At 43.1% G+C, this 23761-nt stretch overlaps 1 protein-coding gene across 1 annotated transcript in view; it reads left to right on the forward strand.

The window, feature by feature from the left end:
- SMG1 (SMG1 nonsense mediated mRNA decay associated PI3K related kinase) overlaps positions 1 to 23761 on the forward strand; it is a 209301-nt gene that overhangs the window by 144270 nt on the left and 41270 nt on the right. The window contains 8 exon segments of the mRNA XM_068244758.1: positions 4809 to 4947; positions 5418 to 5527; positions 7337 to 7555; positions 10938 to 11128; positions 15148 to 15320; positions 18635 to 18914; positions 21794 to 22066; positions 22643 to 22877. Coding sequence (XP_068100859.1) covers positions 4809 to 4947; positions 5418 to 5527; positions 7337 to 7555; positions 10938 to 11128; positions 15148 to 15320; positions 18635 to 18914; positions 21794 to 22066; positions 22643 to 22877 — 1620 coding nt within the window.

A 23761-nucleotide genomic window follows, 5' to 3' on the forward strand; every position in this document is an offset into this window, starting at 1 on the left:
CATTCGCCACTACCGGATTGACGCATTATCTGCTCATGACCAAGCGTTTGGGAGAAAAATTCTTCAAGCAGTGGTCCCACCCTAAGGTTATATTACTTGTTTATCGTCTCACCTTGCCCTGAAGGATTGTGGGGAAAAAGCAGAGTTAGTACCTGCTAACGATGTTTTCAACAATCCTTCAGGGCAACGATCCCACCCGGGTGTTGTTGTCTTGTCAGATAGTGGCACTGATTGTGGGTTAGTGGATTGTTCACCTGTCGGGTACTTGTCTAAACGCACTGAGGGTGGACTAACCATTTGATTCTTTTATAGGGGAAGTGCTGTCTGTTCCTGCGTCTGGGAGGGGCGACGTCTCACCTTGCCCTGAAGGATTGTTGAAAACATCGTTAGCAGGTACTAACTCTGCTTTTTAACCACTTTTAATGCGGCGAGGAGCGGCGAAATTGTGACAGAGGGTAATAGGAGATGTCCCCTAATGCACTGGTATGTTTACTTTTGTGCGATTTTAACAATACAGATTCTCTTTAAAGAGAATCTGTATTGCTAAAATCGTACAAAAGTAAACATTCCAGTGTGTTAGGGGACATCTCCTATTACCCTCTGTCACAATTTCGCCGCTCCCCGCCGCATTAAAAGTAGTCAAAAACAGTTTTTAAACGTTTGTAAACAAAATGGCCACCAAAACAGGAAGCAGGTTGATTTACAGTATGTCCACACATAGAAAATACATCCATACACACAATCAGGCTCTATACAGCCTTCCTTTTGAATCTCAAGAGATCATTTGTGTTTCTTTCCCCCTGCAGCTCACTGAAGAGTTACAAGCTGATTGTTTGTTTCTTCTTGCAGACAGCTCTGCCCGGTTGTCAGTAATTCTGCAGTATGTGACTCATCAGTATGTGAACAGAGGATTTATCCAACTTGTAAAAGATAAGCGAGCAGAGAAAAGCTGGCTAATGTAAATAACACACACCCACACAGGGGAGTGTGCATAGAGGGGGCATGCATAGCAGATCACACTGAAGAGTTGGCAGCCTTCCAGACACAGGAGGACAAGTGCGACAGGGGAAAGATAAGCTGATTTATTACAGAGATGGTGATAGTAGAAAGTGCTGCAGTAAGCCAGAGCACATTATAATAGGTTTAGGAACCTGTAGGATGGTAGAAAACGCAATGACATTTTTGTTAAAGAGTCCCTTTAAAGTAAACCTGAGGTGGGGCAAAATTAAAAAAAATGTATACTTGCCTGAGGCTTCCTCCAGCCCCCTCTGGCCTAATCGCTCCCTCATTGTGCTCAGTCGCTACTTGAATCCTCCGCAAATTGCCTTGGAAAGTCCTCCAGTCCAGGGTCTATTGCGTGCACGCCCTCATCGCGCTCACGGCGATAGGGAAGGGCACACGGCCAGACTGTGCCTGCGCTGACTGGCCGACTTACTGGGGCCAGTTGCAGACGAACCAGGTGGCGACTGAGGGTGAGGGAGCGATCAGGCCAGAGGGGGCTGGATGAAGTCCCAGGTATGTACAAATGTATTTATTTGGCCCCATCTCGTCCACACTAGGGCTAGCAGATCCATGGAATTTTCAAGGCTACTTCAGCCTGCTGTCTTCCCATGCTTTATAAGCAAAGGAAGAAAAATGAAAACACACTCTACTGTTAATCAAACTGTCCAGCCATTGTTTAGTCAGCAGAGAATGAGAACCATGTCAGTTGTTCTCATTTGTTGTGCAAAGAGGTTGTTATATTCAGGTGTAGACACGAGAATATGTCTATTCCGCCGCCACACTCGTAGCTCCCAACTGTCCCTCTTTGGAAACCAATCCCTTTGTCCCCCTTTCAAGACTACTGTACAGATCTATCTAAATATATTTTTCTACTGAAAAATGTGTTTGACTCTAAACTCTCTCATCCTTTAAAGCTGAATATAACCCTGCATTTCAACTTTGCTCTAAAACATTATTTACAGTATATTATATGCAGCCAGCTTTTTTTTTTTTTTTTTTTTTTTTTTACTAGACCAGCATTGGAAGGGTTACACAGTGCTTTAAAGAGACTCCGTAACAAAAATTGCATCCTGTTTTTTATCATCCTACAAGTTCCAAAAGCTATTCTAATGTGTTCTGGCTTACTGCAGCACGTTCTACTATCACCATCTCTGTAATAAATCAACTTATCTCTCTCTTGTCAGACTTGTCAGCCTGTGTCTGGAAGGCTGCCAAGTTCTTCAGTGTTGTGGTTCTGTGATGCATCTCCCCCCTCCAGGCCCCTCTCTGCACACTGCCTGTGTATTATTTAGATTAGGGCAGCTTCTCTCTTCTCTCATCTTTTACAAGCTGGATAAATCCTCCTCTGAGCTGGCTGGGCTTTCACATACTGAGGAATTACATACAGGCAGAGCTGTCTGCACTCTGCAAGAAGAAACAGCCTGACACTTCAGTGGAAGATAGCTGCAGTGGGAAAGAAACACACAAATGATCTCTTGAGATTCAAAAGGAAGGGTGTATACAGCCTGCTTGTGTATGAATGTATTTTCTATGTGTGGACATACTGTACATCAACCTACTTCCTGTTATGGTGGCCAGTTTGTTTGTTTATAAACAAACTTTTTAAAACTGTTTTTAACCACTTTTAATGCGGTGAGGAGCGGCGAAATTGTGACAGAGGGTAATAGATGTCCCCTAACGCACTGGTATGTTTACTTTTGTGCGATTTTAACAATACAGATTCTCTTTAAAGTTCCTGGAGATTTCTGCAGACGCATCCGAAGCTGAAATAGATACATTTTGTTTACATAAATGTATCGAAGTGTTGAATGTGACTCATCTCTCTGACTGAGGAGTTGGAGGACAGCCAAAGTGTGTAACATTTCTCAATAGATACATATAACTAAATAGAATGTAACAATCTGAACTTCTGCATATCTCTCCACGGAACTTTAAACCTCTGTGTTTAACCCTTCCAATGCTGGTCTAGTAAAAAAAAAAAATGCTTTTTGCATATAATATGCTGTAAATAATGTTTTAGAGCAAGTTGAAATGCAGGGTTATAGTCCGCTTTAATATATTTCTTATTTTCATATGTTAACATGAAGGAAAATGAAGGATAGAGTGCATCAGTGTGATTTGAATTATAAAACATTTTTTCTTAAATCTTTATAATATGCGTGATCAGAGGTGTGCTAAGGGTGTGATTAGGGGTGTGGTAGAGGCATGGCCTAAGTGTCACTCTTTGACCTCAATTCACTAAGCTTTATCAAACACTTTATCAAACGTTTGATAATATACCTCATGGGTAAAATCTAATTCTGTATTCACTAAGGTGTGATAGATTTATTAAATGTTTTATCTATAAAACATTCGATAAATTTATAACACCTTAGTGAATTCAAAATTAGATTTTACCCATGAGGTAAATGATCAGCGTTTGATAAAGTGTTTGATTAAACTTAGTGAATTGAGGCCAATTATCTCAAAAAATGTGGAGGTATATGGCCTCACAACTTCCTCAGTGATGGCTTTGGTCTATCTTTCAGTTTGTCTTATGAATAAAGTATATGTTCACTTGTATAGTCCTTTTCTCTGTTATGCTAAAAGTATTTGAGAGCTGCAGCAATTTAGACCGTATCGAGCCTTAGGGATTCTTGCCCATGGGCTCTTTACTGAATCGAAAATTCAATCAGTTCCAGGCAGCATTCAAGACAACATGGGTTACCCAATCCTTGTGCCTTTCCTAAATGAGATTATGGTGCATCGGTGTACAGTAAGATTAAAGGTTCGTGTGGCAGTTGCAGACTGCTGCTCAATTCTAGCACATTGTGGTATGTGACGGCATTATTTCTAGTGGATTCCTTTGTTATCCTCTCCTGTGCCTTGATCGATGTTGAATATTTTTTACTATGAAGGATTAGAACTTTTCAGACATGTTGAGAACCTAAAGCTGGCCACTAACGGTCCAATTTCTAGCGAAAAATCGTTAGAGCGATCAGAAATTCTGATCAGATTGGTTGTAAATAATCTCCATTGGTGGACACAATCGATTATGAACGAGTGAAAAAAATCTCGCCCGAATGAATTTTCGTCGAACGAAAATTTGGATTTTCTTGGTGGTCGTGATAGATAGGAAGCAATGATTGGTTAGTTGATGGTGTAGTGAACGGTTTTTTGTCTGATCAGAATTTCTGATCGCTCAAACGATTTTTCACTAGAAATTGGACTGTTAGTGGCCACCTTAAGTGATTTTACAATTTACCAAATTATCATTTGCATGTCCACTACCAGATCTGCTTGAACTAAAACAAAAAAGTGAGTGGACAGCCTTGCGAAGCCTTCCAAAACAGGAGTGAAATAGATTTCTGTAATGTTCTTACAGCACTTAGAGCAGCTCTCCACTGACCCCTCTTCTGAATGTCCTACCCTTGCCAGTATCTTGCCTTCTGAATACACACGTACACCCCTCCTTGGAATCCCTCTCCCTCACAAGCACTGACTGGTGTGCTGATAAATTTGGGTGCCAGAGTTGCCACCGAAGTTTGGGTGCAACCATATACACACGTTTAATGCAGCAATTAGCAGATACAACAGGAAATTTGGTCACTGAAAAATAGCAGTTACAATTAGCCGTTATAAAAAAAAGTAGCAACTGAAAATATCCACCACAAAAAAAATGGCTACATGTGGCTGTTAAAAAATAGGGGCTATAAATGGCCTGCTCCAGCACAAAATGGCACACTGGGGTGCTCAACCAACATAGTGGCAGGGGAGTTCCGCTACTACGTAGTTATCACTGAATTTGATTTCTGTATTTCTTGCAGTCCTACGCGAGATCAACAGCTGTGATGTCAATGGTTGGTTATATCATAGGTCTTGGTGACAGGCACTTGGATAATGTGCTTATTGATGTGACCAGTGGAGAGGTGGTGCACATAGACTACAATGTGTGCTTTGAAAAAGGTAAGCATTAGTTCCAATGCCTTCCACATTCTTTATGTTCAACTGCTCCCTTTTCACTGAACTGCTGTAATCTGAAAGCTGTGCAATTTCTAATGCCTGGTACACACCATACAGTTTCCCATAAGGGGGTCAAACCAATTATTTCCAACATGTCCTATCTGATTTCTGATCGATTTTGCAATCAATTCTATACAAAATGGATAAGAAAAATTATTGGAAATCAGATTGGACCTTTAGGAAATGTTTTTGACCCGTTTGGGAAATTGCATGGTGTGTACCAGGCATAAAGGTGCCATTAACAGTACAATTTATAGAGAACAATCCTATTTCAAACAGATTGAATATGAAGTATAGTTTGGATCCTTAAATACTGTGGATCAATTAAATACAATCTTTACATTTGATTTGATCATAAATATGACCATTCACTAAAAATCATACTGTTCATTTTCTTAATTTGTTTTCCATAGGCAAGAGTTTACGTGTCCCTGAAAAAGTACCTTTCCGAATGACCCAGAACATTGAAAGTGCCTTGGGTGTGACTGGCGTGGAAGGAGTTTTCCGTCTGTCTTGTGAACAGGTGAACACAGCTCTTCAATACGGTTACAAGTTTTATCCTAAACATAGGTTTACCCACTCAGCGTTCTAGGTCCATTTATGTGGAGCTTTCCTCTATCTACGTACAGAGCTGCGGCAGATTGCCATTACAGACAGCTCATTTAAAGGCACCCGCATTAATCTAACCATGTAATCTAGAGAGCAGAACTTTGAGTCACTCGTGACCAAGTCAAGGCCCCTAAGTGGATGGCCATTTCTGGGCACTGAGCCGCTTGCACGTTGACTCCATCTGATGTTCTAAGATTATTCAGGGCTCATTTACACTGTAAGACACAATTGATTGCGCTTTGCGATCTTGTTCGGGATGCAGAAAATGCAGCATGATTCTGATTGCATAAAATCGGCTATAGCTTTAAATGGTACCCATGATGTGAATGGCATGCAATCGAATTGCATCTCCAAACGCAATCTGTGTAAAAGAGCCCTCTGAGTGGAGAATGCTGGGACCACAGATATAACCACTTGGATGGTGCAAGTTCCCAGTTCCCCTCCCCCCTTCTTCCTCACAACCACCATTGGCATTTGTATGTTAAAGAGAAACTCTATAGACAGACCCAGCCTCTGTATGGGGATTTCATTCCCAGAACCTGGCCTCAGGTTTTCTTTAAAGTGAGAATTGGTTATTGGCTGGTTTATTGCACTAGTTGTTCTATAAACAAGAAAGTAATGGGTGTTGGATTGGACATACTGTATTAAAAGTTGATTTTTAAAGTGATCCTGTTAATTCTTACATAGGGCAAACTAAGATTAAAGGACATCCATCGATTAAAGCATTTTTTAAAAATGCTGTATGTTAGGGCACACATTACCACACGTACTAGGAGCAGTTTCTTCCCTCACACAGCTCTGCCTCTCTGTTGTAAAACCAACCTTGTTTGATAGTTGTCCTTTTAAGCCTCTTCTTAGTGAATCATTGTAGTGCAAGGAAGGCATATCATCCTAAGCTTAGCCTTGACCTCTGTACATCCATGTGGCCATAGGTCAGCCTTTTAACCAATGGAGGTTATGTGGGAGGAAAGGAAAGGTTCCTATGTCACCCTGTCGGATTGTTAATTTGAAGAATAGTCAAAAACCTTTGTACCATCTGTTGGGCATGATTTGCCATCCTTGCATCTGACTGAAGGGTGCATAGTTTCTAAATAAGGATTGTTGTTTGCCAGTGGGGAGCAGGCGGCTCTTTACAGATGAGGACAGAGAAAAATAGGGTCTCGCGTAAGTGTGCACATTCATTACCTCCACCAGTCTAATTCTGTCTTCAGAGACTTTACATTATGTAAAGAATAGTAGTTTTATAGTACAAAAATATTGCTTTTAAAATATTAACTCTCATTGATTTATTGAAACACCTGTCTATTTGTTCTTCTAATGTGTTTTTTTTTTTTTTTTTTTAATTTCTTAGCAGTGTACAGGCTACATACTCGCATGCCTGCTTTATTTCCTTGATAGCTATCTGATATCTGCTTACATCAACATATGTACTTGTTCTATTGATCTGCAGTTGTCGATGGTACACACCATGCAATGTCCCTCTAGGTAAATGGGTGAAATCGATTTCCGATGGGTCTGATTTCTGATCCCAATCAGATTTCCCAATCATTGCTATACAGAATCCATCCGAAAAATGATCAGAAATCATATTCAACCTACATGATGGGAAATTGCATGGTGTGTATTAGGCATTAAACTTGCTTGGTTAGTTGTAGATGGGTTTTAATCACCAAGTTGTGTTTTTTTTTTTTATTTGAATCCTCTTGTGCGTTTCCCCTGACAGGTCCTCCATATAATGAGAAGAGGAAGGGAGACCTTGCTAACATTACTGGAGGCTTTTGTGTATGACCCTCTAGTTGACTGGACGGCCGGTGGAGAGGCGGGATTTGCAGGAGCAGTCTATGGTGGTGGAGGACAGCAAGCTGAAAACAAGCAAAGCAAACGGGAGATGGAAAGAGAGATTACACAAAGCCTTTTTTCCTCCAGAGTGGCTGAAATAAAGGTAACTACATACAGGCGCATACCCTTTCTCATCTGTGACTTGTGGTGAGCACGAGTGGTCAGAGAGATGCTGAAAATTCCATCGCCCATGAAAATTAGGTGGTGGTTTTAATTTCCTCATTTCCAAGATGTGCACAATTTCCATCAGTCAGTTTTGTCACCAGCTGCACACATTTTGCAATAATTTTAAGTACAGGCAGGAAGATTGCTCATACCTTCATCACACACTGGTGGTGCAAGCGGCCTGGCTTGTGGAGGCATGGCCTTGCACCTAGGCATGGGCTCACGAGTAGTTATGAGTCCCTAAGGACTCGAATTTGTGATTTAAATGAGGCTTAATTGCAGGGCTGTGGAGTCGGAGTCGTGGAGTCGGGCAATTTTGGGTGCCTGGAGTCGGAGTCGGGAAAAAATGCACCGACTCCTAATGAATTTGTAACTGTAATTAAAATAGAAAATATGATAAAATGTTCTATTTCTCAGATAATAGTCATTAAAAATAATGTGTATATATACAGTATATATACAGTAATAGCTGTGCTTAGTCCACAAAAATGAAATAAACCAATCAAAATTAGTTACTTGTGCTGCTTCAATAAAGCAGTCCCCGTATTTTTAAGGTCAGATATACACATCTGATTGTGGCTGTATATATGTGTACACAGGAAACTCTTATATATACTAAATAACATCTATGCTGTAAGAATAAAGCCTGATGTGTAGCTGTGTCACTAATAATAGAGATGGTCAATGAGATGGAAATAATTCTGCATTGATGCTGATTTATGCAAATGTATGCACTCCCTTTGCTGATGAAATGAAATAATTTGATATGTTAAAATTTGGTTTAGTGACTGCAAATTAAAGGGTACCTGAGACGGATGAAAAGTAAAGTTTTATACATACCTGGGGCTTCCTCCAGCCCCCTTCAGGCTAATCAGTCCCTCGCTGTCCTCCACCACCCGGATCTTCTGCTATGAGTCCTGGTAATTCAGCCTGTCAGCGTGGTCTGGCCGCATGCTGCTCCCACAGCCAGGAACATTCTGCACCTGCACAATAGTGCTGCACAGGTGTAGTATGCTCCTGGCGGTGGAGTGTGTGCCTGCGCACTACGCCCGACTGGCTCAAGTACCTGGACTCATAGCAGAAGATCCAGGTGGTGGAGGAGGACAACGAGGGACGGATTATCCTGAAGGCGGCTGGAGGAAGCCCCAGCTATGTATAAAACTTTAATTTCATCTGTCTCAGGTTTACTTTGTTACACAGTAGTACTATACTCTACATATGCACTCCCCACAGAGCTGCAGGGAATCCACTGAGAATGCTGTGCACATTGAACAAAGAGGTGTTGTCTGTTTACAATCTCCTTATTCCCCTGCAGAGTACCTGCACATCATTCTTACATGTTCCCACACTTACATTGCCTAGGGCCTGATAGATGTTCTTTGTTCCGGTTTGTACCTTTTACAAGTACTCTTACCAAGGACTAGTTTTAGTCTAAAGGGAATAAATATAGTAGTCTACATATCCTTCTCACTTCAGTTGTCTTGTAAAATTCCTAAGCGTTGGCAGTTAAGAGACGAATTTCACGTTACATACTTTTAATCAACAAAATTGTAATATGCAAATTAGAGGAGTCTGAGTCGGTGAAATCCTAAACTGAGGAGTCGGAGTCGGTGGATTTTTGGACCGACTCCACAGCCCTGCTTAATTGCCTCAGGTGTGCGGCTGGATGAGAAGGGGTTAGTTACCCATAAGTCTGTCATCCTCCCCGCTCTTCCTATTGGACACGTTGCAAGCCTCACCACCGTGCACTTCCTTCTTCCGGCTTGAAGGAGGAAGTACACGTAGTGAGGCTTGCAACGCTTCCAATAGGACGCATGCAAGCTTTTTGGAGCACAGGGAGGACGACAGACTTATGGGTAACTAACCCCTTTTCATCCAGCCACACACCTGAGGCAATTAAGCCTCATTTAAATCACGAATTTGAGTCCTTAGGGACTCCTAACTACTTGTGAGCCCATGCCTAGGTGCAAGGTCATGCCTCCACAAGGCAGCAATACAGATGTGTTCAAGAGGCCACAGCACACCATAGGTAGGTAAAATCCACGTACAGTGGAACCTTTGGTTTGTGACCATAATTTGTACTGAACATGTGCTTGTAATCCAAAGCACTCTTATTTCAAAAGCAAATTTCCCCATAAGAATTAATGGAAACCCAGTTGATTTGTTCCACAATTAAACAGTTATAGTCAAATAGTGTAAAATAAAATGTAAACAAGGCTTTGACTACAACAGAATCATTGCCGTCTGGTGGCTTGCCTCCAACCTTTTTTGTGTGTGGCTTTAGCAAGAAACTTATCCAATGACAGTTACTTTTGAGGATTTCATGGAAATGTGACTTTGCACAGCCTCTACACTCAGATTAAGTACAATTCTGCAGCAACAAAGGGAGAAGAATATCAAGTCAAAATTTCACAAACCTTTTTGCTTGTATTGCAAAGCGCTCTTAAACCGTTACACTCAATCCAAGGATTTACTGTACTTTTATTGGCACATCCAAAAAGACATAAAGCAGCTGACACATTTCATATGTGTGGTCTTTAGTCTTAGCTTGCCATATACAAACCAGAATCTCTCTCTCACTCTCTCAAAGGCAGTAAAGTGTGCTGCTGTCGGCCATTCATGTTGAAGAAAGAATCCTGAAAGAGAACCTGAGGCGGTTCCTTGGGAGGCAGATGGGACACAGAGGCATATTCTCTGCTTCATGATATGCCTCTGTGTCCCCACACAGCTGCTCTCTGCCCCCCGAAATTGGGGACAATAATTGTCGCCATCTCGGAGGGTAAATAGAGGAGAGGGATTCACTGTTCCTGAAGGCTTTCCAGAGCTGCTATTGGGAAGCTCCCTCTCTCTGGCTGTGCCCCCTGCTGCTCCCCCGCCTCCCTGCATGCTGGGAGAAAGATCTCTCTCCTTTCAGCGTCGTGACCTAGAGGCCACGAAAGTGAAATTGGTCCAGTGCGGCCCACAGGAGCGGGGGTTTTGGCAGCTACCCGATCCGCTCAGCCCCCGGAACAGGTAGTATAATTTTTTTTTAATCTATATTTTGAGCCCACCTCAGGCTCTCTTTAAGCACAGTCACCAGACAGGCACACACATACGCACACATCTCTTCCTTTGCACAGTACATGATGGTCAGAATGTCTAAGTCCTCTTCACAACTAGCTGCTTTGTGCATAACCTCAAATTTTTTCTTCTCAAACACCATGCTTGGGATTCACCTGAAGTGAATGTTCTTCTTTTCTTTATATATTTTAAAAAATGTGAAATGCCTTTACTGACTTTTTACTATTGTATTGATCTAAGCAACAATTTGTATTTGACAGGTAAACTGGTTTAAGAATCGAGATGAGATGACGCATGTCCTCCCTAAACTAGACAGTAGCTTGGAGGAATATCTAAAGTTGCACGAAGAGCTGACAAAGGTGGAGAAGCAACAAACCAGACTTATGGAGGAGATGTCCTTCCTGAAAGGAGCTGAAGCCCAGGACCATCCTGCCCATACATTGCAGCACAGGTTTGTTGCTACTGACCTAACTATACGCTGACATTTACTGCCTTGTCACGTGGCAAATGGTGTGCGCTGCATCATTGATACAAAATTCCTAGCAAAATGCAGACGCTTAAATTAAGGATAAAGTACAAGCTCATTGTGAAAAGCAGGTGGAAGAGCATTAGGACATTTCCTTCTCAGACAGTATTGGTATTTGATGCTGAGAATCTAACTCACCAGGAGGCATCTGTTATTTCTCCACTGCCCCCCAATGCCTATTGTTCCCTATAGAAACTTTGAAGTAATGCTAGGTACAAACTGTTTTTGCGTTCAATAGATTTCTGTCATGTCCGATATTACTTTTGATAGTTTTACTGCTCGATTTTGCATAGAAGTAAATGGAAATTGATAAAAGATAAGAAAATCAAGCAGAAAAAAAGAATTGAAAATCGACTGAAAAAAACGCATCGTGTGTACCTAGCATAAGTCTCCACAGCATCTCTCCCTTCTCCATAGAGCAGTATGTACTGCTCAGCCAACCTCTGTACAACCCTTCTGAAACTACTACCCGGAAACTGTTTCTAATGATCATTTTTGGTAATTGTTTGTCTATGTAGCTTAAGGCCTGGGACCCACCTGCAGCATTTTACCCAGTGTTAGCGTCTTGGAAAAAAAAGCTCTCATTCACTTGAATGAAAATCGTGGCAAAATAGTTTGCACAAATTTGGCAGCGATTATGCTGTGATTCTCATTGAATGGAAGGGAATTTTTTTTTTAAAGGGACCAGAGTGGATCCCAGGTCTAATTCTAGTTCTAAACTCACTAAGTGAGTTGTTTCATGTTATGTCTAGAATACCTTTTTGGCCCCAGCATGCAAAAAAAATGTACTTAAGACGTATGGATCAAAGTTAACGGAACAGAAAATCCAGAGGAAATGCTTTTTGAATTTTCTTTAACACTACAAATTGCAATGCGCGTCTCATCTGATTCCAATGCAATTTTTCACTGGATGAGCACAAGGAGAAAAAATGCAGCATTGGAATCGCGTGTAGAGTAAAACTGCCCTGAGTCTGGGAACGTTTTTAAAACCTATGGCTAAATAGGAGGCCATTAACGATACAATTCTTTGGCTGTTCGATTCTCCGATTCATTTGCAATATCGATTGTTAGGACCCCATAACAGTAGAGCTGCTATCCAATTTAATCAGATTAATGGAATCGATCCTAAAAATGGATTGATTTGATTGATATTCGGATCAAATCAGGGAATTGATCGTCGGAAAAATTGCATAGTTAATGACCACCTCAAAGTGGTCTGAAACTCTGACCTAACATTCAATAAAAAGGTTTTTTTCTACTTTGTGTTATTCATACAGTTATCATATTTGCTTTTGTGCACAAGTAATATTGTCTGTCTACAAATTACATGCTTCTAAAGTGTAGTTTTTCTTGCCCTGAAAACTGTCATTGCATTTTATTGCAACTGCTTTTTATTATATATATTAAAATCTTCTAATGGGTTGTTCTGAGCTGTTTGTGTGCCCAAAGCAGACAGCTTCTTAACCTCCTGAGCGATAATCCCGAGCTGAGCTCGGGGTATGTCGCGCAGGAGGATTTCTCAGGCCCCGCTGGGCCGATTTGCATAATTTTTTTTTTGTTACACGCAGCTAGCACTTTGCTAGCTGCGTGTAACTTCCGATCGCCGCCGCTCGCCGCCGATCCGCCGCTACCCGCCGTTCCGCGCAGCCCCCCCCTCCCCAACCCCTTGCGCAGCCTGGCCAATCAGTGCCAGGCAGCGCTGAGGGGTGGATCGGAACTCCCTATGACGTCACGACGTCCATGACGTCGGTGACGTCATCCCGCCCCGTCGCCATGGCGACCAGGGAAGCCCAGCAGGAAATCCCGTTCTGAACGGGATTTCCTGCTTACTCTGATCGCCGAAGGCGATCGGAGTGGGTGGGGGGACGCCGCTGCGCTGCGGCTATCATGTAGCGAGCCCTGGGCTCGCTACATGATTTAAAAAATAAAAAAAATTAAAAAATAGTGCTGCGCCACCTCTTGGGCGATATAATTGTATCGCCCAGAGGGTTAAAGGGTTTACTTGTTACAATGTATCAACATTGGAAGGCAAACACAGATACTGTTATGTCCAGTCTGGATGTGGATTTGAAGCTGAATAGCAGGACAAAGTGCTTTGTTTAACCATTTCAGTGATGTTCTGCTAAAAAAAAAATTCTGAGATAGTAGCTTTAAAGCTGTGAGGACTCTTTCAGAGCAAAGTAGATTTGCTGGCTTTCAGACCACTTTAAGTAAACATTGCCTATAAACGCAGGATAAAAAGACATTGGATTTCTAGGTTTGTGTTGAAGCTGACACTTGTGCTTGATGTGCAGTTGGCATCACACCTGGCACATGCTGCATGCAACAGCCTTTGGCTATTTTTACGGCATGCTCTTGAGCAACATGGTAACTTCCTTTTCTGGTACATTACCATAATATTTGATACTAGAAATACGGTACATATTGTTGATTTGACTGGCTGAGAAGCTCATCTAGCTGACCCTAGGAGTTCTGACTCTTAATAGTTTGATATCCTTTAGGGCCTAAAGTTTAGGCTCTGTTCCCACTTGTTCCAGACCACGTGTTAGCAGCGGGAGCCAATGCTCCGACTGTAGCCCGGGGAAGATGCGCTCCCCCATACGATATATGAGGGGATGCATCCATGTGCCAGGGATTGTGCAGTCCACTTATTGCATCAGATCCCATGAATCTGATGCAGTGTCGCAAGTGTGCACGGCTCCTATTTTTAGAATAGAAGTTTGTCGTGAAGTGGAGAACGGACAAAAAAATATCCATTCCTATGCTTAAGTGGGAACAGTCTTACAGTTGCTTTACCTTTTTTAAGACCTAACCTAACTATCCAAGCCCAGTGGTCTCCCCAGAAATTTTTTCCAGCTGGGTAGCATGAAAAAGTAGCTGGGTGGCATGAAAAAGTAGCTGGGTGGCATTAAAATGTAGCCGGGTGGGGTAAGATGAGAGAATGCAGAGCTGGCCCTTCTCTGCACAAGTCTGCTTACAGCAGAGGAGGTGAGCCGGTGACAGCCCTGTGGTCACCAAAACTAGCTGGGTGGAGCACCCGGCTAAAAGAGCCTGGGGAGAACACTGCAAGCCTATTGTAGTATTTTTCTTTAAATTAACCTCCAGTTCACACATCACTCACCAGTTGCAATATATAGCCTGGCAAATGTTTTCACCTTTGCAAAAAGACTAGTTTTGTAAAAATTCAGATGACGCAGGGCAGTTTTGTATATTGCTAAAAAGGGCTGTATTTAGTTAACTTTTTCTCAGAATGTGCTTTGATTCTCAGGTTTATAAAAAGAAAAATGTACGCATAATCTGATTGTTGAAACAAAAATGTTCTCGTGTAATTTGCGTCAAGCAGTGTGAAATCAGAGATGGCAATAGTGGAAGAAACCCACTGCTGCAATAATTTATACTGTTCTAAGATTTGTTCCAGGAAATATTTTTGACAAGACCGAGTCTGCCAACATGCAGGGTATACTTCTAGAACAGGACCTCCACTAAATTACAGTAGTCTCCTTAGCTGATGCTAGTCTTAATTGTACCCTGCTTTTGTGGTGTCTATTTGGCTATATGTAATGCTACATTGTTTGGTCATTAGTCTGGGTGAAGAGAGAAATTTAAGGATGAAAAAAAACATGTAAATGAGCCTTAAACTGTCTAGTATATTTTAAACGGAGCATGACATTGGTGTTTTACACTCATCCAATCGTGATTGACCAATTTTACCATTTTTTGTATGAGTTTACCTACTCAATTTTGTTCAAACTATTCAACATTTGTACCTCACACTACATGGAAGTGGTAAAAGTGTGTGTGTGTGTGTGTGTGTGTGTACACATGTCCATAACTCTGTTCTGATGTGTGGCCTACTTTGCGCAACAGAATTTTTTATTTTTTTTTCAATCTAACTTTTTGTTCTATACAGAATTCATATAGGTCTTGTGCCTTGTTTGATTTAGGTATTCTGAACACACTCAGCTACAGACCCAGCAGAGGGCCGTGAAGGAAGCTATACAGGTGAAGCTAAATGAATTTGATCAGTGGATCACACAGTATCAGGCTGCTTTCAACAACCTGGAGGCTACTAAATTGGCAGGCCTGCTTCAAGAGATAAGCAGCCAGCTGGACTTGGGTATGAACTGTGTGAAACAATTGTCATAAATACACCTATCCTTAATGCCTGCATATTTTCCATTGTGTACTTATGAAGTACTAAAAATGCATAGGCTGGAATCGGAGACATCCATATGTGCATGTAAGGTGGAATTATTGATATAGAGTAGGACATATGGCAGTATAAATGTCAGACATGACTTTATTAGCATAAATTGGTAGTACGTTGCCTTAATTCTCTACCTTCATTAATCTATTCACAACCCCAGCAGTAAGTTTGTCACTCAATACTTAGTGGATCCGAGATACACTGGTACTCATTGCATAATTGTGTTCCTTTCACATAGTTTATAGGGCATTCCTCAAGCCAAATACTTTTTTTGTTTTAATACTCCTAATTCCCTATAAACTAAACAAGCCTCGCCCACAGCTTCTCCAGTGCCTTGGTGCTTTGAGACCCATGTAGCAAGGCTTATAGGAGCTCCGTCTGATCAGGAGGAGGAGGTGTTACTAGCCAAAGATTTCAGAGGCAGAGGGAAGGAGGAGAGGGAAGTTCAAAATAATCATATACTGTTGAAGCTGTTTGCAGCTAGATTTGTTAACTATCTAAACTTTAGATAAGATATATAGACAAGTTACTTGTTAGTTTTTCATCTCGGATCCACTTTAAAGGTCAACTGAAGTGAGAAGAATATGGAGGCTGCCATATTTATTTCCTTTTAAACAATGCCAGTGTCCTGGCAACCCTGCTGATCAATTTGGGTGCAGTATGGACAGATCTGACAATGTCAAACAACTGATCTGCTTTATGCTTATTCAAGGTGTATGGCTAAAAGCATTAGAGACAGAGGATCGGCAGGATAGCCAGGAAACTGGTATTGCTTAACCTCCTTAGCGGTAGTCCCGAGTCAGGTTTGGAATGGAAATCCGCAGCTCAGAGCAGTTATCCCGTGTCTGAGTGCGTTATATGCAGTAGCTGCTGCAGATCTCTCTGTGGTATGTGTTTTCTTGTTTTTAGGGTCTAAAAGCTTGTGAACAAAATTGCACGGATTTTAGATCCTAAACCACAAATAATCATAATGCCAGGGAGGTTAAAAGGAAATAAATATGGCAGGCTTCATATCCCACCCACTCAAGTTCTTTAAAGGACTCCCAAGGTGAAAAAAAAAACATATAGGCGCTGAAAGGAGCCCCAGGTAAGTAAAGATTCCCCCCTCCCTCCCCTTCTTTTTTTTAACACCTCTGGAGTCCTTTAAACTTTCTGTAGCCAGTCAGATTAGCGTACGAGAGGAATCGGCACGGGAGACTTGGGCGCAGGATACAGCCGGTATATGGCTGATCCTGCTGCACAAGTCCCGGCTGTGTTGAATACTATTCCCCCTCCAGGCCGGCGTGGATGGTGGGATATGAAATAATTTGGCTTCCAGCTCAGCCTTCTTACAGCACCGAATTTACTCCTTGTGCGCCCAAGTCTCCTGTGTTTGATTCACTGTGTTCGGTTAATCTTTCTCCAGTAAGGAATCCTTAAAGAGTAACTGTTAGCCCAAAAAATCAAATTTAAATCTCTATTGCAATGTGTTAAATAGTTTGTAAGGGAGCCAAAAAGGCAATGCTGAAGTTAAAAAGCAATCTAATCTTTTTACTGTGTGACTATCATTCAGCCTTTTCCCCAAGCTCCTAAGGAGGCCGCAAGGCTGCATAACAGATACTGCAGAGCATGCCCACGTCTGCCCGACCCCCTCTCCCCCCCCCAGGACCAGGTGCCGATGTCTGACCGACCCCCTCTCCGCCGCCCCCCCCCCCCCCCCCCCCCCAGGACCAGGTGCCGATGTCTGTCCGCTCCCAACCCCCCCCCCCCCCCCCCCCCCCCAAGAGCCGATGTCTGTCCGACCCCCCCCCCCCCCAGGACCAGGTGCCGATATCTTTTCACCCCAAAAAGCTGACACGGGGAGAGAGCGGGAGCGGAGTACATCTACACACTTCCAGCGCCGCCACTGTAAGTTTGCCCTGTCGCCGTGCATCTCTCTCTCTCCTGCTCGTGATTCTCTCACATGTGACTCGGCGGCTGAGCTGCGGTGGCAGCGCTGGAAGTGTGTAGATGTACTCCGCTCCCGCTCTCTCTGTCAGCTTTTTGGGGTGAGAAGATATCGGCACCTGGTCCTGGGGGGTCGGACAGACATCGGCTCGGGGGGTGGGGGGGGGGGTTGAAGGGGGAGCGGACAGACATCGGCTCCTGGGGGGGGGGGGGGGAGGGCAGACATCGGCACCTGGTCCTGGGGGGGAGAGGGGGGTCGGGCAGACATGGGTATGCTCTGCAGTATCTGTTATGCGGCCTTGCGTCCTCCTTAGGAGCTTGGGGAGAAGGCTGAATGATAGTCACACAGTAAAAAAATTAGATTGCTTTTTTACTTCTGCATTGCCTTTTTGGCTCCCTTACAAACTATTTAACACATTGCAATAGAGATTTAAATTTGATTTTTTTTTGGGCTAACAGTTACTCTTTAACCTCTTGACGACCAGCTAACGCCGATTGGCGTAAACTGGTCGTCTGCGGGTTACCATAGAAACGGCCACTCGATCGAGCGGCCTTTCCATGTCAGTTCACGGAGGGTGTCTCCGTGAACAGCCAGAGAGCCGCCGATAGCGGCTCGCCGGCAAAATGTAAACAGGCGGGGAAGAAATCCCCGCTGTTTACATGATACGGCGCTGCTGCGCAGCAGCGCCGTAAGGCAGATCGGCGATCCCCGGCCTCTGATTGGCCGGGGATCGCCGGCATATGATAGGCTGAAGCCTATCCCACAATGCGCAGGACGGATATCCGTCCTGCGCAGCCCAGGAAGGGAGAGGGAGGTAAGGGGAGGGAGGGAGCGCACAAAACGCTGCGGAGGGGGGCTTTGAGGAGCCCCCCCCCCGCTACCCACTAATGGCCGGCGGCAATTAGACCCCCCCAGCAGGACATCCCCCTAGTGGGGAAAAAAGGGGGGCAGTCTGTTCGCCCTGCTGCACTCCTGATCGGTGCTGCGGGCTGCAGAGCCCACGCAGCACCGATCAGTGAAAATTCCCCTGGTCGGCAAGTGGTTAATAAAGAATCAGGTCATGGGTGAAGCACATACACGATAGAAAGTTAGGTGCAGATGATTTGCCATAGTCCACAAGAGAATGAGTTTTTCACCTTTAGAGGGGTGTAGGCAAACTTTGGATCAGTGTTTTTATTAAATTATTTACTAGCATGCTAATTTTTTCACAAGATCTAAACCTATTATCCCCTGATCATAACTGTGTGCAGCTCTGGACTTGTACTGTTAGATGTGACACGTCTGTCCCCCCCTGCAGGTCCTCCTAGCTACGTACCAGCCACAGCCTTCCTGCAGAATGCCGGTCAGGCCCATCTCATCACACAGTGTGAACAATACGAGGCAGAGATGGGAGGTTTCTTGCAACAGAGACGCTCTGTGCTTCGGGGCTGCCTGGAAAATCTTCACAACTATGCAACTGTAGCACTTCTATATCCCAAATCCGTATTCCAGAAGCATAGAATTGAGCAGTGGAAGACATGGATGGAGGAGCTTATAAGCAACCTGACCATGGATCACTGTCAGGAAATATATCGAAAGTAAGTAAAGATATTTAACAAATTATTCAGAGAAGGTTGTTCAAAAAATTAACTAAACCAGTTTTATGTGTCGACTGGTGTAAGTGCTCATACATAGAAAAAACACTACGGGTTGACTGAGAGTGGAGCTAGATGTTGAGCTTACATTCCTGGAACTGTTCTGCAGTAGGAAATAGTCTCTGTTTACATTTCTTACTTGCTGGATGCTGCAGCTCTTTGCTTGGAGAACCAAAGGCGTAACGTTGAAGTAAAATAAACAGACTTACCAGAGGCAGTGTTCCTCCCTGAGAAGATTGAGCTGCTTCTTGATGTCCCACGTTGCTCCGTTAGTCCAGCAACTACTTTTGTGTTCTTTGGGGCCACAATGCTGCGCACACAACTCTGAGAGCAGAGAGGAGGAAAAGGGGGCAGGGGAGAGCAAATAGGACGGCCTGAGGGGCGGGGAAGGGACGCTATACAGGAGTGCCTCTCCTGCTAAGGACTCCCTTCCCCTCTAAGATTGCTGACAAGCTCAGTTTTGCTACAATCCGGGGGGGGGGGGGGGGCTGCGAAGTGACACAGAGCTGCTTGGAAGGGACACATCCTTTAGATGGGAACATGCCTCTGCCTCATTTTATTCCAATTGTTTTTGCCCAGCGTACGCTTTAAAGGTAACCCGAGGCAAGAGTGATATGGAGGCTGCCAGAGGCAGCGGCAAGGGTAAGTAACACCCCCTGCCACACTGCACGTGTATAAAGTTTCCGGTTATCTCAAGAATTCCGAAAAAAGTTCTGAATTTGAATTTTCCAAACACATCAACTCTACTGAATATTTTCAATTACCTTCACATATTTTGCTATCAACACACCATGTTATAGATATATAATCGTAACGGTACACAGTCAAAAACACTAGCACTAGTACCCAGGGCTGTGGAGTCGGAGTCGTGGAGTCGGGCAATTTTGGGTGCCTGGAGTCGGAGTCGGGAAAAAATGCACCGACTCCGACTCCTAATGAATTTGTAACTGTAATTAAAATAGAAAATATGATAAAATGTTCTATTTCTCAGATAATAGTCATTAAAAATAATGTATATATACAGTAATAGCTGTGCTTAGTCCACAAAAATGAAATAAACCAATCAAAATTAGTTACTTGTGCTGCTTCAATAAAGCAGTCCCCGTATTTTTAAGGTCAGATATACATATCTGATTGTGATTGTATATATGATGTGTACACAGGAATCTCTTATATATACTAAATAACATCTATGCTGTAAGAATAAAGCCTGATGTGTAGCTGTGTCACTAATAGAGATGGTCAATGAGATGGAAATAATTCTGCACTGATGCTGATTTATGCAAATGTATGCACTGAAATCAAATAATTTGATATGTTATTAAAATTTGGTTTGGTGACTACAAATTAAAGGGTACCTGAGACGGATGAAAAAGTAAAGTTTTATACATACCTGGGGCTTCCTCCAGCCCCCCTTCAGGCTAATCAGTCCTCACTGTCCTCCACCACCCGGATCTTCTGCTATGAGTCCTGGTAATTCAGCCAGTCAGCGCAGTCCGGCCGCATGCCACTCCCACAGCCAGGAACATTCTGCACCTGCGCAATAGTGCTGCACAGGTGTAGTATGCTCCTAGCGGTGGAGTATGTTCATGCGCACTACGCCAGACTGGCTCAAGTACCTGGACTCATAGCAGAAGATCCAGGTGGTGGAGGAGGACAACGAGGGACTGATTATCCTGAAGGCGGCTGGAGGAAGCCCCAGGTATGTATAAAACTTTAATTTCATCTGTCTCAGGTTTACTTTGTTACACAGTAGTACTATACTCTACATATGCACTCCTCACAGAGCTGCAGGGAATCCACTGAGAATGCTGTGCACATTGAACACAGAGGTGTTGTCTGTTTACAATCTCCTCATTCCCCTGCAGAGTACCTGCACATCATTCTTACATGTACCCACACTTACATTGCCTAGGACCTGATAGATGTTCTTCGTTCCGGTTTGTACCTTTTACAAGTACTATTACTAAGGACTAGTTTTAGTCTAAAGGGAATAAATATAGTAGTCTACATATCCTTCTCACTTCAGTTGTCTTGTAAAATTCCTAAGCGTTGGCAGTTATGAGACGAATTTCATGTTACATACTTTTAATCAACAAAATTGTAATATGCAAATTAGAGGAGTCGGAGTCGTGGAGTCGGAGTCGGTGGAATCCTAAACTGAGGAGTCGGAGTCGGTGGATTTTTGGACCGACTCCACAGCCCTGCTAGTACCACTTGTACAACTGAAAATAACTAGCAGTTATTCATATCAAAGTATTGAATCAAATATCAAATCCGTTACACACCCTTGGGAGAAAGCCATTACTCTTTAGATGTGTAATCAGAGAGCTTTCAAACCAAATTCTGAAATTGTAAAATGTAATATTCAGATTAAGTAGAACAGTATATAGAAATGTGTACAAAAAGAAAAGCATGCACAGAAAGATTTTATTGCGGTGAAGGTGGATTTAGTCTTTGGGGCAGAGGAATTTGGATGCCTTGTCTTGACCTTGTCCGTTAACAACTTGACATAGTCATAAATTGATTAAAGTGCATTTGTTAATTGACTTCAGGCAGCAATACACAAATCTACCCCCAACCTCTTGCAAGCAATACTCAAATCCATTCTGAATTCAGAAGTCAATAATGCATTTGCTTTAATGAGACTGGATGAACATTTTCATTTTATTGATTTATAACTTGGAAATGTTTCTACATTTCATATACCAGTTCGCACTTGACGGATGTCTAAAGTGTACATTTTCACAATACTTGTCTTTAAACTACAGGAGAAAATTGTACAGATCATGCCTTGACTAAAGAGTGTTTTTTGATCACAGGTATGAAATGCAGTATGCACCACAACCTCCTCAAGCTGTCTGTCAGTTCATTTCTGCCACAGAGTTGACGTTGCAGCGCTATTATGCAGATACAAATAACAGGCTCCTGAGGCAGGTTGAGCGACTGAAGCAAGAGGCAGTGACTGTTTCAGTTTGTGAAGAACAACTCAAAGAAATTGAGCGTTGTATCAAAGTCTTCTTGCATGAAAATGACGAGGAGGGTTCCCTGAGTCTGGCTTGTGTGGTTGTATCCGCCCTCTGCACTCTTACAAGGTAAAGAGCCTCACAAACCTAGGTGCATACTAATGAAACGGACACTAACATTAGTACTTTCCTGTAATTGTAACTAGAGAATCACCCAACCTTCTGCCAGAAACACAGGCGCACTGTCTCCCCCTCATGGCACAATGAACCATTAGCAGGCGTACACAATAGTGTCATAGTAGTACCTGGTCAGCTTATCTTTTGTTGATTCGTAATATGATGTGCTGTGTTTCCATTCATTACGGGTTTCCTTTTTATTAGATGAAAATAAAAGGCCCATACACACGTCGGATTTGCGCGAACGACGGGTCGTTTGAACGTTCCGTCCGCACGTTTCCGCATGAAATCCGGCGTGTGTACAGACTATCGTTCGGGAGATAAGACTGGTTACCAACGATCCGCCGGGCGGATCGCTGGTAACCAGTCTTATCTCCCGAACGATAGTCTGTACACACGCCGGATTTCATGCGGAAACGTGCGAACGACGGAACGTTCAAACGACCCGTCCGCGCAAATCCGACGTGTGTATGGGCCTTAACTCGTATTGTAGATCTTTCAAAACCTGGTCATTACTTGTGTTTACAGGCGTAATTTAATGATGGAAGGAGCTGCCTCCAGTGCTGGCGAGCAACTAGTGGATCTAACATCTCGGGATGGAGCCTGGTTCTTGGAAGAGCTCTGCAGCATGAGTGGCAATGTCACCTGTCTTGTCCAGTTGTTAAAGCAGTGCAAGCTTATCCCTCAAGATCTGGATATCCCCAACCCCCTGGAAGCTTCTGAAGCTGTAAATTTAGCGAATGCTGTGTACATCTCCCTGCAGGTAAAGAGATTAGTCATGTGACGTGTGAGAGCTATTGTGAGATTTATACTGGGACATGTCAGAGCTGTCATTCTAATGCTGGGTACACATGGTACCATTTCTCGTGCGATAGATGGATCCGATTGATAAAATCTCTCATTTCCGATATTACTCCCGATCGATTCTGCACTCGATTTCTCATAGAAGTGAATGGAAAAAGATAAGAGAATCGAGCAGAAAAACGATCTGGTCAGAAAGTCGTACCGTGTGTACCCAGCATTACCTAAGCATTCCTACACTCGATTCAAGGAACAAGAATTGGGTCTAGCCATACTGGTTAATAGCTAGGTGACAGGCCATTTGTGCTTGCATTGTAACCCCTAACGCTTTCCTAATCCTGTTAATATCTTTGACTTATAAAACACCTCAGGCACTTTATATTACCAAGATCCACTTTCCTATTATTAAAGAGACGCCAGCCTAAAATAAACGTGCTACAGATCAGTTTCATATAGTTAAGACTTTAACAATAATCCCAATTCACAGTGAATGCACTTCCAGCACATAGCCTGGAAAATGCACTATAAAGTACTTTTCTCTCTGTTCTTGCAGTAGGTAGTAAAAAGCTGACAGATCTGACATGCTTTGGACTAGTCCATATCCTTATGGGAGGTTCTCAGTATTACCTTTATTCTTTTACAAAAGCATTCCCTGGAAAGGAGCTATACAAAGATGTAATCCAGCTCCTCTGCTTGTTTGCACATGGTTTTTGCAGATGTGGCAATCCACTGACAACTTAGTAAGTGCTTTTGTAAATCAAGATGTGACTGAGATTTCCCCATGAGGAGATGGACTAGTTCAGAACCTGACAGGTCTGTCATATTTTCACTTTCTACTGTAAGTTA

This window comes from Hyperolius riggenbachi, chromosome 7, assembly GCF_040937935.1.
Source record: "Hyperolius riggenbachi isolate aHypRig1 chromosome 7, aHypRig1.pri, whole genome shotgun sequence".
NCBI lineage: Eukaryota > Metazoa > Chordata > Amphibia > Anura > Hyperoliidae > Hyperolius > Hyperolius riggenbachi.